This window comes from Perca fluviatilis, chromosome 18, assembly GCF_010015445.1.
Source record: "Perca fluviatilis chromosome 18, GENO_Pfluv_1.0, whole genome shotgun sequence".
Lineage (NCBI taxonomy): Eukaryota > Metazoa > Chordata > Actinopteri > Perciformes > Percidae > Perca > Perca fluviatilis.
In genome coordinates this window covers 20,096,808-20,111,152 of record NC_053129.1, presented here as the reverse complement: position 1 = coordinate 20,111,152, position 14,345 = coordinate 20,096,808, and the positions used below count along the sequence as shown (strand labels likewise).

At 41.9% G+C, this 14,345-nt stretch overlaps 1 protein-coding gene across 8 annotated transcripts in view; it reads left to right on the top strand.

The window, feature by feature from the left end:
* Positions 1 to 14,345, top strand: part of sash1a (SAM and SH3 domain containing 1a) — a 172,489-nt gene that overhangs the window by 129,561 nt on the left and 28,583 nt on the right. For all 8 annotated transcript variants that reach the window (XM_039781036.1, XM_039781037.1, XM_039781038.1 and 5 more), the window contains exons 2-4: positions 2,457 to 2,585; positions 12,210 to 12,260; positions 12,371 to 12,420. In XM_039781036.1, the coding sequence (XP_039636970.1) occupies positions 2,457 to 2,585; positions 12,210 to 12,260; positions 12,371 to 12,420 (230 nt within the window). The remainder of the gene's footprint in view (positions 1 to 2,456; positions 2,586 to 12,209; positions 12,261 to 12,370; positions 12,421 to 14,345) is intronic.

Genomic DNA, 14,345 nt, shown 5'->3' with positions numbered 1-14,345 from the left:
CACTCACTACACTTGTTTTCATGTGCTGTCTAACCATGGATATATAAAACTGAGCATATGCAGTTTATTACAAGGTAGTAGTGGAGGTGGGGTACAGAGTCAGCTGTGTTGGACCCCCATGAGCTCATGCCACTGGAGAATTGGAGGAATCCCAGTTGTCTACGCACACACACATGATTGTTTGCACGCACAGATGCACATCAGTCTGAGAACAGCAAAGCACGTGCAGCTTTACCTGTTCACAGCAGGTTTACATTCAGTGTTCCCATGGGAGTGGGGCCAGAAATATAACAAAGCTTGAATAATTAATTCTGCTGCTATGACCTAACTAACTAAAACCAACTGGGAATGCCTTCTGTCAATCAAGAGTTGGTGTAATCTCAGGACAGGGTTCATTCTTATCTTCCGGATGTGGCGAATAGATCAGCACAATCATGGCATGTATATGGTGATTAAAACATCGTGGAGTTTTGTAATGAGAGCGTGCTTTCAGTCAGTGTGAGGAATGAAGGGGAAAGCATGTGTCTGCTCGGGGAGTGCTCCCAACGGGAATCTCAGACATCTCGAACCATATGTCCGGCCAGAAACAGAATTTCTCAAGTAATAAGAGTGGGAGGACAGATGACAGCCAGCCAAACTGGACTTTTGAGACAGAACATGTGTTTTTTTTTTTTTGTGATATTGTGTTCAGTGCACATTACGTGCTCTTTCATAAATCCATTTACTGAGCTGTGTTGTATATGATTGGTCTGCCTCAGTTTGTTTTGGTCCAATGTTTTTTAAATCTCTTGCCTGCGTGTGTGTGAATGCTAATGTGTGTGTGTGTGTGTGTGTGTGTGTGTGTGTGTGTGTGTGTGTGTGTGTGTGTCACTCACTCACTCACTCACTCACTCACTCACAGGGATCCATTCATTTGTGGCCTGGCACCCAGATAGGGAGTCCGGTTGAGAAAGACACAGACTAAGAGAGACTGTTCGGACCCTGCACAGTGACTCAATGCTAGCTGTCTGCCTGGCACAGATTAGATCAACACTGATGAATATTCAACAGTTTGCCATCACTGCCAGAATGGCCTACATTTTTTACCAAAGCAAGAGTTGAGTGTCGCTCTTCTCTCATACATTGTACAAAAGAGATGCCTCTTCTTAAGGGCTTAATTCAAGGAATAAATAAATTTCTCAGAATGCTTCTGGTCTGATGGAGGTCATTTGTTTTTTACGTCTGTCTATATTCCAAACCTGAAACGCGGACTGACCCTAGCTAAGTTCATGATCAAGCTTTATGATTCAGGCCTCTTGTGTTGACAGTTTATATTCGCTGACTGGTTTTCATAGAACCCAAGTTTAGACCTAACTCAGAGGCCACACTCTTTCCAAAAAGTATTCTGTTAGGTAATGTCTTCACTATTTACAGCTTCCTCCCTCAATCCTACACACATCTTCCATACAAAGACAGGAACTTTGCTGAAATAAACTACAGCTAACCGGAAGCATGTGTTTGGGTTGAGTTCGGTAAATGTCTGAGGAGGTAAAGGCCATCCTTGATATGAGCCTCGATAATATACAGACCTTTTATTGAGTGGTATTTTTAGGTTTTTCTGTTTGTATGGACTGTGTGTAGATATGGGAACAACAAATGCCTCTGTACATATGTGCTGATGAGTGATTGTTTCTATACCTGTGCCACCCTCAAGCCATGCCACTTTTACCCAAATGAATGCCTAGAGGTACCTTTTATACGCCACTTATTGTAAGTATATATGGCAGCGGTTTAATAAAGCTGTGCTGTGAAGGATGGAGGCGGGGGTGCTTTTCAGTCACAGTGTACTGACATGTGGTTTTCTTTTTCCTCACCTGAAGCTAGAGCTGGGCGATATATCGATATTATATTGATATCGTGATATGAGACTAGATATCGTCTTAGATTTTGGATATCGTAATATGGCATAAGTGTTGTCTTTTACAGGTTTTAAAGGCTGCATTACAGTAAAGTGTCATTTTCTGAACTTACCAGACTGTTGTAACTGTTCTATTATTTGCCTTTACCCACTTAGTCATTATTTCCACATTACCGATGATTATTTATCAAAAATCTTATTGTGTAAATATTTTGTGAAAGCACCAATAGTCAACACTACAATATCGTTACGGTATCGATATCAAAGTATTTGGTAACAAATATTGTGATATTTGATTTTCTCCATATCGCCCAGCCCTACCTGAAGCACTGTTGGGATGTTGAAAAGTGATATAAGCTGCATGAAAGAGTGAATAATAGCATTTAGTGTTAGTTTTTCTTTTGAATGTATGTGATGTTTTTAAGTGATTCACCAAATAACAAATTCTCTAAATTTGAAAATAAATGTAGTTTCTCCCTTTAGAATTAGAATATCAGCTTTTCTTTCTTGGGATGCCGTAGTTCCAAGGCTAAACTATTCCCTCTCTTTCTCTTTGCAGGATGGTTCTCTGGGCAACATAGATGACCTTGCCCAGGAGTATTCCGAGTACTACAATACCTGCTTCAGTGACGTCAGTGACCGCATGGAGGAGCTACGAAAAAGACGAGTCTCCCAAGAGCTTGACATGGTAAAGCTCTACACACACACACACACACACACACACACACACACACACACACACACACACACACACACACACACACACACACACACACACACACACACACACACACACGTGTAAAAAAAAAAATAACCTGGTGAAAAATGGTTTGAGCAAAAACAGCTGTCAGCCACAACATTTCTAACTCTATACCCAGTTTGCATGCATCTAAATTGCTTTGGACAAATTATAATTTTTTTTGTTGCAAATCCTTTAATAATGGCCCTAAAAATCCCCCTTTTGGAGTAGTCTCATAGCTTTACACAGTGTCATTTCCACAGTCTTAGCCAACAACCTGGCAAGGAACAACAGCATCGGAACACGAATGTGTGCTAAGGTTTAAGACTTTCCCCAAAGGCAGTATGCCTTTTCTGGATGTGCATGCAGTGGTGTTCTGGGGGTCCATAGATGAGGGGTCCTTTTCACAAGGATGTAGGGTAGTGGGGCACCCCTTTGGTTGCCAAGCTGCACACAAATGTATGAAGGAATGCTGCTGGTGCTGCTACAGAGGGCCTCACTCTGTGCAGCACACTACCACAGGTTGACAAATACAAGAGTTGTGTGTTATGCTAACTTCATAATTGCTCTATGACTTATTCATGGTGAATTTAATTGGTTTGAACCCTTAGAAAATGTTATTGCTGCTCAATTTCTAAAACCAATAAATATGAAAAGTAGCCACCTTTTCTGACTTAGACCAGGTGCTTCCATACAGCATAGATCTGCTTGAAAGAAAAATGTCTATCTTAAATAAAATGAGGCAGTTCAATGTCACAAACATAATAGCACTGCCTGACAAAATAATGATTCAGTTCTCCCTTTGCTCCAATGATATCATGTTACCTCAGCTTTTCTTATTTTAGCCCCTGTCCAAGTAGTCTCTGCTCATACATATTTTTGTCTGTCATTACTGGTTTTCCAGTTCAATAGGAGACATCTTCTGCTTAAAGGCAGCCATGTGGTTTTGGTTGGGTTGACAGGTATGACTAGGATGGATAGCTGATTTATTGTGCTCTTTCTTTAATGACTGCAGGCAGACATCCTCTTCTCACAGCTTTCATGAGAGGAATTGGAAAGCCTAAATAATCATAGCTGTGGATACGTAAATGCATTTTGATCATAGGTTCAGTGTTCTCTCTGTTTGGCTGTCGTGTGATGTCTGTGAAGGTTCTCAGTGATCCAGGTCCTAGTTATCCAGGAAAGGGTTAAACTCAAAGGTAACTGGACTTGGTTAAAAGGTGCTTTGAAGACGTCTCTCCTTCTTCAGTTAAAAATGTGAGTTTTACAGTAATATGGATTACCTCTGGACATTTTATATTTTGGGAAAGTTTCATCCTGAGGAGATAAAACGGGGGCAGAGGAAGCAATCAGGGCAGAATTTGCAGCATGGGTGTAAGAAGAGCGGAAAAGAGCTGACTGGGCCCTGAGCCTGAAGCCCAGAACAGGAGGAGGATAAGGATGTGAACAGAGGAAGACGAAGGGAGGAGGATGAGGGGAATGAAGAGAAGGAGTGGAGAATGTAAGACCCTGCAGCTGTTCCGCCACTCTGCAAAGTTTGGCACCAAAATATAGGAGAAGGGAAGAGAAAAAACATGAAGGAAAGACTATAGGTCAGGCAACACCTTATTGAGAGCTCTTTAAAGTGCAGTATCAACCCACAATACTGAATATGGATTGAACTTTGCCTTTCATTTCAGTCCTTCTAAAATTAGGTTTGGGGAATATTCAAGACTAGAGCGGCCATTTCTACACTGAGGGTGAAAGTAGGTTGAGACAAAATTCCTTCTCTTAGGCAATATTTTTCCACTGGGCTTGATACCTTCATAGACCGAAAGGCTGTGGCTCAGTATCTGTAAAACGAGAATAAAAAAAGTGGAATGCATTGTGAAAGTAATAAACAAGAGGAGAAAGACAGGCAGAGCACGAAAGATGAAGTGAGAATAACGCTGGGGGAAAAGACAGCCACACTCAGTCAGAAAGAGAGTAGCAAAACAAAACTCTTGTATTTTGTGTGTGTACCCAGAAATCAGTGGCTTCGAGCCAACGTTGTGCCGCCTCCCTCAGGACCAATGGCAGATGGTTAGAGAAGGTCAAAATGTCCAAGACACACGTTAATGGGGAGACATTTAGCAAGTTGCACTCCTGAGGGACTTGCCCTTTTAGGGAAAGACCTGTCACTTGTAAAGGGTACAGGATGGTGGGTGATGCAATCATGTCTCCACAAGACCCACTCCCTCTCCAGTCGTTGTCTTTGTTTTGTTTTTTTGTCATTTCTTTTCTATTTTTGACGGGTACCTCTAATCATTTCACGTCTCTCTCAAAAACCTTTTGGGACCCAGAAGGTTACTAAGTCACTCCAAATTATGGGGCAAAGGTCACATTAGCTTTGACCTGTCCTGGTATTCACACTCCGACTACAAAAGGAGGCAGAAGTCGAGATGAAGGAGGTGCCATAAGAGAGGAGTCTAAGGTTAAAGTATGACTGTTTAATTCAAAGTCTAATATATGTGAATTTTGCTGCTGACAATACATTTGGCAATTTGCTTTTATAAAAATCCCCCAGTGTCTAGTTTCACTGTGGTCAGTGTAGTCACACCAAAGAGAAGGAAGAAGTCCTCTTATTGACTGTTTCTGTTCTCCAAAACCTTTTCAAGTTGACTCTTATGTCAAAAAAATATTACTGATCTTTTTTTCTTTCTTTTTTAAAATGGGAACCTTTTGGTTTCTGTTTGGGGTTTTGGCTCCTTTTGAGAAATGTTCTTGCAACGCTAACATTTTTACAAAAATGTGTGGAGTTTCACATTTGTGTTTGTTTTCACTTGTTGTTTGCACAGAGTGTCTGACTGCCAGTTCTTGAGGGGCCTCTCAATTAACAAAGTGACGGCTGTCTGTTGTGGTAAAACGCTATTAGGAGCTGATGATAGAGGCTCTCTCAAAGATGACTATCGATGTACCCACTTCCTGCCTGGTCTCTGCTGAGTTGTTCCTCTGCATCTTCATGTTAGTTTTATGAGTAGTGGGGACACAAGGGGTTGAATAAACATCCCCCTTTGGGAATGTGACCTATGGATTAGTACTTCCATGCAGTTTCCCAGCGCTCCTACAGACAATGCAAGTTTGGATGGCTCTCACTGGCATGCTGATTTGGTGATGCACAGGCTTTTTAGTGGAAGTGATAGAAGGTACTGAAAGGGAGCAAAGAGTTTGGCAAATTAAACAAAACGTGTTGTTTCAAGTGAAAGGTCAGGCCAAAGGGTGAAAGTAAAGATTCGATTGACATTCAGAGCATTTGCTGGTATTTTTTAAATTGTTTTGCATTTGTTATATCTGCAATATTTGACCAAAACAGAAATAGTAGATCATTTACATAGATGCAATTCCTCTAATCAACTTACACTGCAGAGAGCTATACATTTCAGAACATCCTTTAAGCAGGCCTATGTTTTGGATAATTGCTGTAATTTTTATAATTAAGTGTATAGTCTATTAGTAGTTTTTGTTTTGTCCTTTTTAACTCTTACGCCTGCTCTTAAGAGTGCTCCTTTTTTCAAGATAAGATAATTGTTTTTTACAGATGGGTTTAGGGAGGGAATACATATTGTTGCCTTTTTTTTTTTTTTTCATCCTGAAGCACCATTTCCTTTTGCCCTGCCTGTGATTTATGTGTCAGTCAAAAATGGTATCTTCAAAATCAGGATATTTCGGTCAGTTCTTCACTTTCATGAAGTTCAGTAAGTGAACCTTTTAAATTTGATCTATTGATAAATGTATGAAGACAAAGACAATTTATCAGATCTGTATGTACTTATTGTCTGTGACATTCTTTTGCTATAACACTGTAGTTGCTACTGAACGTGAAAACATTCCAAAACATGGACATAGAAGCTCCTAGAGTCAGGCGTGCAGAGACTGGTTGGATAATCCTTTATAACCGACGGAGAAAAACATCAAACTAGATATTAGCATGTCTCTCAAACCACAGCGATGGAACGGATGATGTACATCAAATATAAATCAAGATGTATCATTTTGGAATTTGTGGTTGTGGGGCCAACGTTTTGACACATTTCTACATGCTGTAAACCGTAATGAGAGATTGCAACAGTATCCTTGGTAATATCCTTGAGAGTCATTTTAAAGTCGTGGATAAACAAGCAGGCCTTGAAGATAAAATCCTTGTGATGCTTTGGCCAAACTCCTTCAGTCGTTGGTCTCACTGTTGACTTCATAGTTGAAACACTTATGACACAAAAATGCCTCAGCTGGTGTCGGATTGATGTGCTTGCCTCAGGAATGCTCTGTAATAGTTTTCTAGTAGCTTGACAGTTGGGGGTCAAGACTCAAGTACAGACTTGTGTTTTGTTTTGCCATGAGGTGAGGAACAGTGTGGTTAATGTGCTAATGCCTGCGTGAAGTTCAATCGTCAAAGTGGGTCAGTTCAGCAGGGTTAAAACTACAGTGTGGAAGCATGACGAACTGTAGTGAATTTGGCTGCTTATTTGTCCTTTTATACCTACAGGTCTTTTGCCTATAAACACAGCAACTCAACAGCAGCCTTTATTGCTATAAGATTACTTTCAAATGATGTTGGCATAGCTCCATTATTGCCATAACCCTGGTGGAAAGCAAGTGGTATATTTGTAATTTATTTTATGATTTCAGCCCTGGCTTCCTGACTCTTGGAGTCATTGGAATTTGTAATAACCTTGGTATTTGTCTTGAAATACCAAAACAATGATGATCCTCATGGCTAAGGAATGCTCTGCACTTTAAAAGCATGCAGACCTGTGCTGCAAGTATATATACACACACACACACACACACACACACACACACACACACACACACACACACACACACACACACACACACACACACACACACACACACACACACACACACACACTTTCACAAGCCTTCTGGAAAGGAAGTGGATAGAAGTGTAACAGTGTGTGCAGCAGCTCAGAGATGGCATTGCAGAATGTGGTTTATACTGCCCACTGAGAAAATGTATCTTATGCTGTTGTGTGTGTGATATTTAAATGGAAATACATTAGTGTGTATAGAACTTTCTGTGAGATCTTCCAAATGCGCCAGTTGTGCAGGCTTCCGTCGCACCATACTGGTCCCACCACTGACATATTTTTCTGGGCTTGCACCAGGCGAGCCAGTTGGTGCCTGTACCTCCACATGTGCAGTCCTACCTAGCAACCTCATACTCGCCCACCCAGATTTACCCAACCATGCCAGTTGGCGCACCTCCACTAAGCCACCTGGTCTCTCTAGTTTTGCCGCAAATCTGCTACTTTTGCCTCTGAGGTTGGCAGAAACTATACTGGGGGAGCTTGTGCCTTCAGTGGGCTTTGCAGTCATGTTTGGACTAAACTGCTGCTATTTAACACTCATCTGTGTTCCTATCCTTTCCCTCTCGTTAACAGAGTCTGGTGCTGCTGTAGCAAAGCAGAGTTTATATGTAGTTACTGGGTTAATGATGGAAAGCAATGTAATACAGTCACTTTACAGAAGCTTTTGATGCTAGATTCCATGTCTGCAGACATAGCGATCCTAATTAGCTGGAGCTTTTTCTCGTACGCTCTCTTACCATTTTCTCTTTTATTTTAACTCAATTCACTCATGCTTAAGCAATCAGGGTTTTGCGTTCACATCTCATTCTCACACACACACACACACACACACACACACACACACACACACACACACACACACACACACACACACACACACACACACACACACACACACAGTGAATTGTGCACAAACAACCCAGTGGACATCTGGAGGGAAAACACATGCACATTCGCACGCATATGTGTCAAATCGGGGTAAATAGGGCAGTATTGCAAGCTGATGCTGGAAAGTTCAAGTAAAGGATAGCATGCCCCCTCTGGGAGTGTGATGTGAGATCCAAGTCTCACGTACAGATACCCCCTCAAAGCTGCATAATTTGATATTCTATTTAATGTCAGATACGCTGGCACGGTGTTCACAATTCACTTATGCTTCTTCGTTAGCGGTGCACAAGTCTGAGAGAGCTCATTTTCTCTCCACGTCCTGTGCTAATCGGCATTTAAAGGCAAACGGGATGTAGGTTTTGTTTGCTTTTTAGCAGATCTTTTCGCCCTCCCACCCCCTCCTTCCATGTCAGAGATGGCACGCACAGACGGGGAGTAAAGGGAAGCTGAGGAGGAGCAGGAGGAACACAGAGCTGCTTTGTGTCTCCGTCTCTTAGGAGCTCTGTATAGTGGAGGCGAGTTGAGTGTGTGTGTGTAGGTGCTCCGTGGTTTGGGTATCTGTCTAGGTTTAATGTCTGTGGTGACACGATGTGGCATTGTCAGGGTTTGTGCCTGCCTGTGTATGTTTTATGTGTATCCATGTGTGGTGTGTTTGCCAGGCAGTGTGTTTTAAAATAATCTTTACAACCTGTCAGCACAGTGCCTGTAGTTATCCATTGGTGAGACTGGCATATCTTTTCTGTCACTGCAGTATGCTCAAGCCATCAAAGAGGATCTGATAGCAAAACCAATCTGCCACTACCTTTGTGAAAAAAATCTGTGAGCACACACCTTGTTCCTTCTTTATGTGGGTTTTTCTCAATGCACCCACATTATTCCGCACCATGCAGTTGTTTAAACAGAGCGGACTGCCAAATATGTGCTAGTTTAAGGGCTACATGTGTTGTTTCTTTGTCTCACAAAAGCTCTCCCTCTGTAAGAAAAAGGCATCCCCGATTTCCCTTATGTGCAGCCTGGCAATGCAATGAGACCAAAGCCTGTACGTCTTTAGGTCTGGTAGATGAGGTTTTTATGACCTTAGGCAGGTACCTGCTCTGTGACTTATGGGACTCACCATACTCCCTGGGATGGACAAGTTGTTTCAGAGCTTTTCCGACATTACTTGATTTACTTTCCGAAGAAACGTCCAGACCCGTGTCTCTGCCCACTTGATCACTGTAACAGACAAATAGATAAACAAGGCAAATGGGCCAGGAAGACTTGTAGTGCTTAAGTTAACGTTAAAGATGAAGCCAGCCAGACTGTCTCACTAACATCTTGACTGTCTGCTTTCAGGTGATTACTGTTGTGATAAGTGTAGGGTTCGGCTAATTTTGAAGCTTTTAGCCACCTCAGCACTTCGTCCTGCTCATATGAACTGCAGGCTACAGGCTCTTAAAGAGCTCTTAAAGGAGGTCATGTCACTTCCAAGTCCTTTTAACTATTAGCCTCTCACTGACTCATGCACAGAAGGTGAGGGTATGGAAGGATTGTTCCCCCTTGCCCAAAGCCCAGTCAAAGTAGGTTAAACTACAGGTCACTCTGATTAGGAAGCATGACGGACCAAGTGCAGGAAGTGTTCCAGATTCAGCTTCCCGTGACTGTTATCCTGCAATCTAATATCTCGGTGCGGAGATGGAGAACGATGCACATTTATCAGAAACCACTCATTTCCTATTCCTGCTCTCCATTTGGGAAACTCCAGATTCAATTAGTCTTTCTTTGTGGCAGTGGCAACAAGTATAATTTAAAGGTTTTAGGGAGCTAGTCACCTAGCAGCCCTCAACCTGCTTCTACTGTCATAACCTACTTGGCTGATGTCAACTCCTTTACCGAAGCATACTAATAATACTGTACTGCATACTGTAAGATAACCAGTTAAAATGCTACTTTGGCTGTCAAGCCGAAAGACTAAACTCTGTCCTTTCTGTAAGATGAGGACATTTACTGCAACTTTAACAGTAAGCTGATTTGACAGAAAGCATTGGTATTCCAGTAATCTTCAGCCTTGACAAAAAAAAGATCAACCTTTGGGAGAAATGTTCTCATCTGTGAGTAATAACACTTAGGGGTTTACAAGGGAAAGTTTTGTGTTAATTTTCATGTTTAGAAGTCCAAAAGAGGAACAGGATAGGCAGATTTTGCACATAAATAGAACTAGTCATATCAGCATCTGCATTATGAGCAATTTTCTATAAGTCTGCCCTGTTTGGTAAAATATTAAAAGTCAGACAGAAAGTAGATACAGGAACTTGTCTTTGGTTTTATTTTCTCTTCTCATTTGGACCTGATGAATATCACCGAAACCATGACATTTCCCCTCGCTTAAAAATGGCCCAAAATATATGGTAGCAAAGACGTCATCACAAAGAGTTATCCTTAATACAACTTTTACTAAATCATCTTGTTGATTAACCACCTCTAAGCTTATTCCCATGCCATTTATAGTCTGCATACTCATACTATTGTCAAGCCTGCCGCATGTATGCATTCAGTATTTTTCAGATAATGTGCTCTAATTTTGCCTCCTTATGGTATCTCCGCATAACTGAAGCAAGTAATAGGGGCTTGGTTATCCTTGGGTTACTCTAATAGCCCATGCCAGAAGGATTAAGGGCACATGGAGAGTAAAGCCACACATGTGCCATTGTGCATTGAGCAAGAAAATGACCACTAGAAATTAATAAATACATTATGATGGTACATCTGGTCACTACCCTTCAGCAACTCCCCCATATGTTTCTGTGGTGCTTAATATAACACAGTACAATACTGTGTTAGCATTGGGCGAGTGTGAGTACAGAGGGTTAGGTAATCTCCTCTATGAGAGTTCAAAAGCACACAAGAACACACAACAGAGAAACTATGCACTCGACCAATCCCTCAAGGCCGTTCATTGGCTTTAAATAATCACATGCTGAGGTTAAAATGGAAGTTGCAGACATGTTGTGATTGTACAGCCTCTGTGTCTGTCTGTAGAAGCATTTGGTTTGAGGCACATCTGTATTTGGCTATGCCATGATGAGAACACCTGCTTTAGACATAGGTAAGCACCAGCGCTGTGTAAACAGCCCTAACAGACATTGTGGGCTGGAGAAGCTTAGCAATATTTTGTAAGTGAAGAGAGGTTAAAAAATGTGCTATTTTCCATAGATTTTTGTACAGGACATTCTTTTGAGTAATTTGTCCCTTAAATTCATGGCCAAAGTCTGGGTATATGGTTTCCATATAAGCTCTGTGTGCTGCCATTTTATTTAGTCAAATATGGAATATTTCTATATAGCATTCTATAGCTGAAGCAACCCATAAGGTGTTTCCTTGTGTGGAGGGAGGTGCACACTAATATCACTGTAATCATACCGTGGAATTTGTGTAGCCAATTACGTTGGTGCTTTTGTGATATCTTGTTCTGCTAGGAAAGTCAGGACTTCACGAGGCTGCTACACCGCCCTGTGGTATTCAATAACAATCAGTTACAAGTATTGCAGGTTTGGGTACCTGTCGCAAGACTTGACTTGTTGAGTCGTATGTGGCTGGGTTGTTGGCGTGCGCACACGTGCTCGTGTTTGTTTTCACTGAGATGCAGGTGTGTCTACATGAACCTGACCAAAGAATGTCTTTCCTGAATGACAGCATTGTTAAACATGCTTTTCTGTAGTTGACTGTCCTTTCTTCTCCATATACAGATCTTGTTTTTCCTTTCTGGTCTCTATTCTTTGCTCACAGTTAATGTTAAGGGACTGACCCTTGACACTGACATTTGACCTTCTTTCTTCTCCCTCTCTTGTCATTCTTTCAGGAGAAACAGGATCCAAGCAGCACATCCCTGCAGCTCCGTTCTGAGATCCAGGTAAGCAGAGACACTGTGTGCACAAAAGCCTTTAGCTTCTTGAATTCAGCTTTACACAATCTTTGGCAAGAAAGTCAATCTGACGCCTGCCTCCTTCTCTCTGTCCTCAGGAATCATTAGGCTTCAGCAGTGAGGTGTCCACTCCAGAAACAGACAGAAAGTAAGCACACACACACACACACACACACACACACTCACTGCCATTGTGGAACCATGAAACAGGCTTGGATTGAAATGTGTGTCTGTTGCATGTCCAAACAATATGCAGCGCAGCCTGCGTCTGGATCGCATCAAACCATACATGCCTGCACACATAATCATGGATCACACTTAGCCTTTCTGCATGTCCGCAGCTGAAGATTGAGAGAGCCAAAAATACACGCTCCACCTTATGCAGTACGTGTGATTGATAGATCTTTTCTGCGACAGCTTGTACATAAGGTCTCTGACCATTGGGAGTAGAGGTCAGCTCCTCAGGTGGAAAACTCTAACTTCATGGAGGAGCTTGGTGGTGGTGTGTGAGTGGGGAAGTTGACATGGGTTCAGCCACGGCTGACCTTGGTTGTAGATGTAATTGAACATACGTGAGTGTGTTTCCTTTAAAGTTTCATCCCAAAAATGTAAATGCTTTAAATAAATAAATTTTTTTAAGTGAGTATAAAGGAAATCCACCCTCTACATTAATAGACATCACACACATGACCCATAGTCTGTCCCTCTGCTCCTTTGGTCACATCCCTGCTGTGGTTAAAGGAAAACCACTGACTGCTTCCTTCGGCTGACCTGCTCAGTCTAGCAGCCCTTCTCTGGTTGTCCGTGCTTCCTTCCTGCCTTTGTGTCCAGCAGGGGAGAGAGGAGGGGAGACCTTAGAGGGGCCATGGCCAAATGATTACAGCAAAGAAGCAAGAACGAAAGAGCAGGATGGAACCAGGCATGGGTGGGGTTCCTTCTCACTGGTTCCCGTAACACAGAGTGTTCATTTATGCTCACCGTGTATTAAATTTCTCCACCATGGCACACCATGAGATCACTGTTATACCCATTTGAAGCTATCCAAGTTGGTTGGCAAAACGGCTCTCTCAAGGCCCCGCTGTCAAACTGATTTTATTTAGCGTACATTTGGCCCCTTTTTTTAAGGCATTTATTTTTTATTTTTTTAAATCTCTGTTACACAAGACTTAAGGTCAAGAATGTATTCAAATGTTTCCTCACAACAAGATTTCAATACAATAAATAAATAAATGAATAAATGGCCCATTGGTGGTAACCAGAAAAATCCCAATCACATTTAAAGAAGAGATTTAAGTGGAGACGAGTGGACAGATAGATTAGTGCAATAACTGTGAGCCCCAGTCTAACCCCAATGCCATGTTTGCCAGGGCCAAAGGTTAAATAAATCTTAGTGTAACTTAGAAATTATCTCCTTTTATCTCCGATTTTACCATTTTCTTTGGTGTTTATTTGTGGCCATCACCCCTGTGTGACCCCCAGTGGAATTGTCATGTTCACGTGACGACCACGTGCAGCAGAGGAAGTGCATACCACAGACATGATCTCTTCTCCCTTGGCTTTATATGTTGAACAGACAAATGCTGCGGATGATGGGAACCAGATGCCAAATTTTGAATGACGTCTCTTTGCTATTCAAGAGAGTCCCAGAAAGAGCCCCTAACTTCATCCTGTCAGTCTGGTTTCTTTCTGTCCTCCATGCCTCACATTCCCTCTCTAATGAACATCCAGACTTTGTCTCACCTTGAGTCAGTTAATCTCTAATGACATGCTCCACATTTACCTGTCTCTTCACCTCTGTCGTTTCCACTCTGTCCTCTTTATGTCTCCTTTAAAACCAAGATTCCATTTCTGGTGTGGATGTTAGATATGAGGATCTCTTATATCGTCTTTATCTAATTAAGCTTATTATGCTCAAGGACAAAATGTCTCCCATCCAAAGCCTCAAACAGTCTTTTTTTGTCATCCATCCTTCTCTGCCAGCCCCTTTACTCTCACTCACCCCAGCTCTGTTCTCTATGACATTACTTATTGTCCACTTTCCGCTGTGGTGAATGGGTTTTAGGTGATTTATCA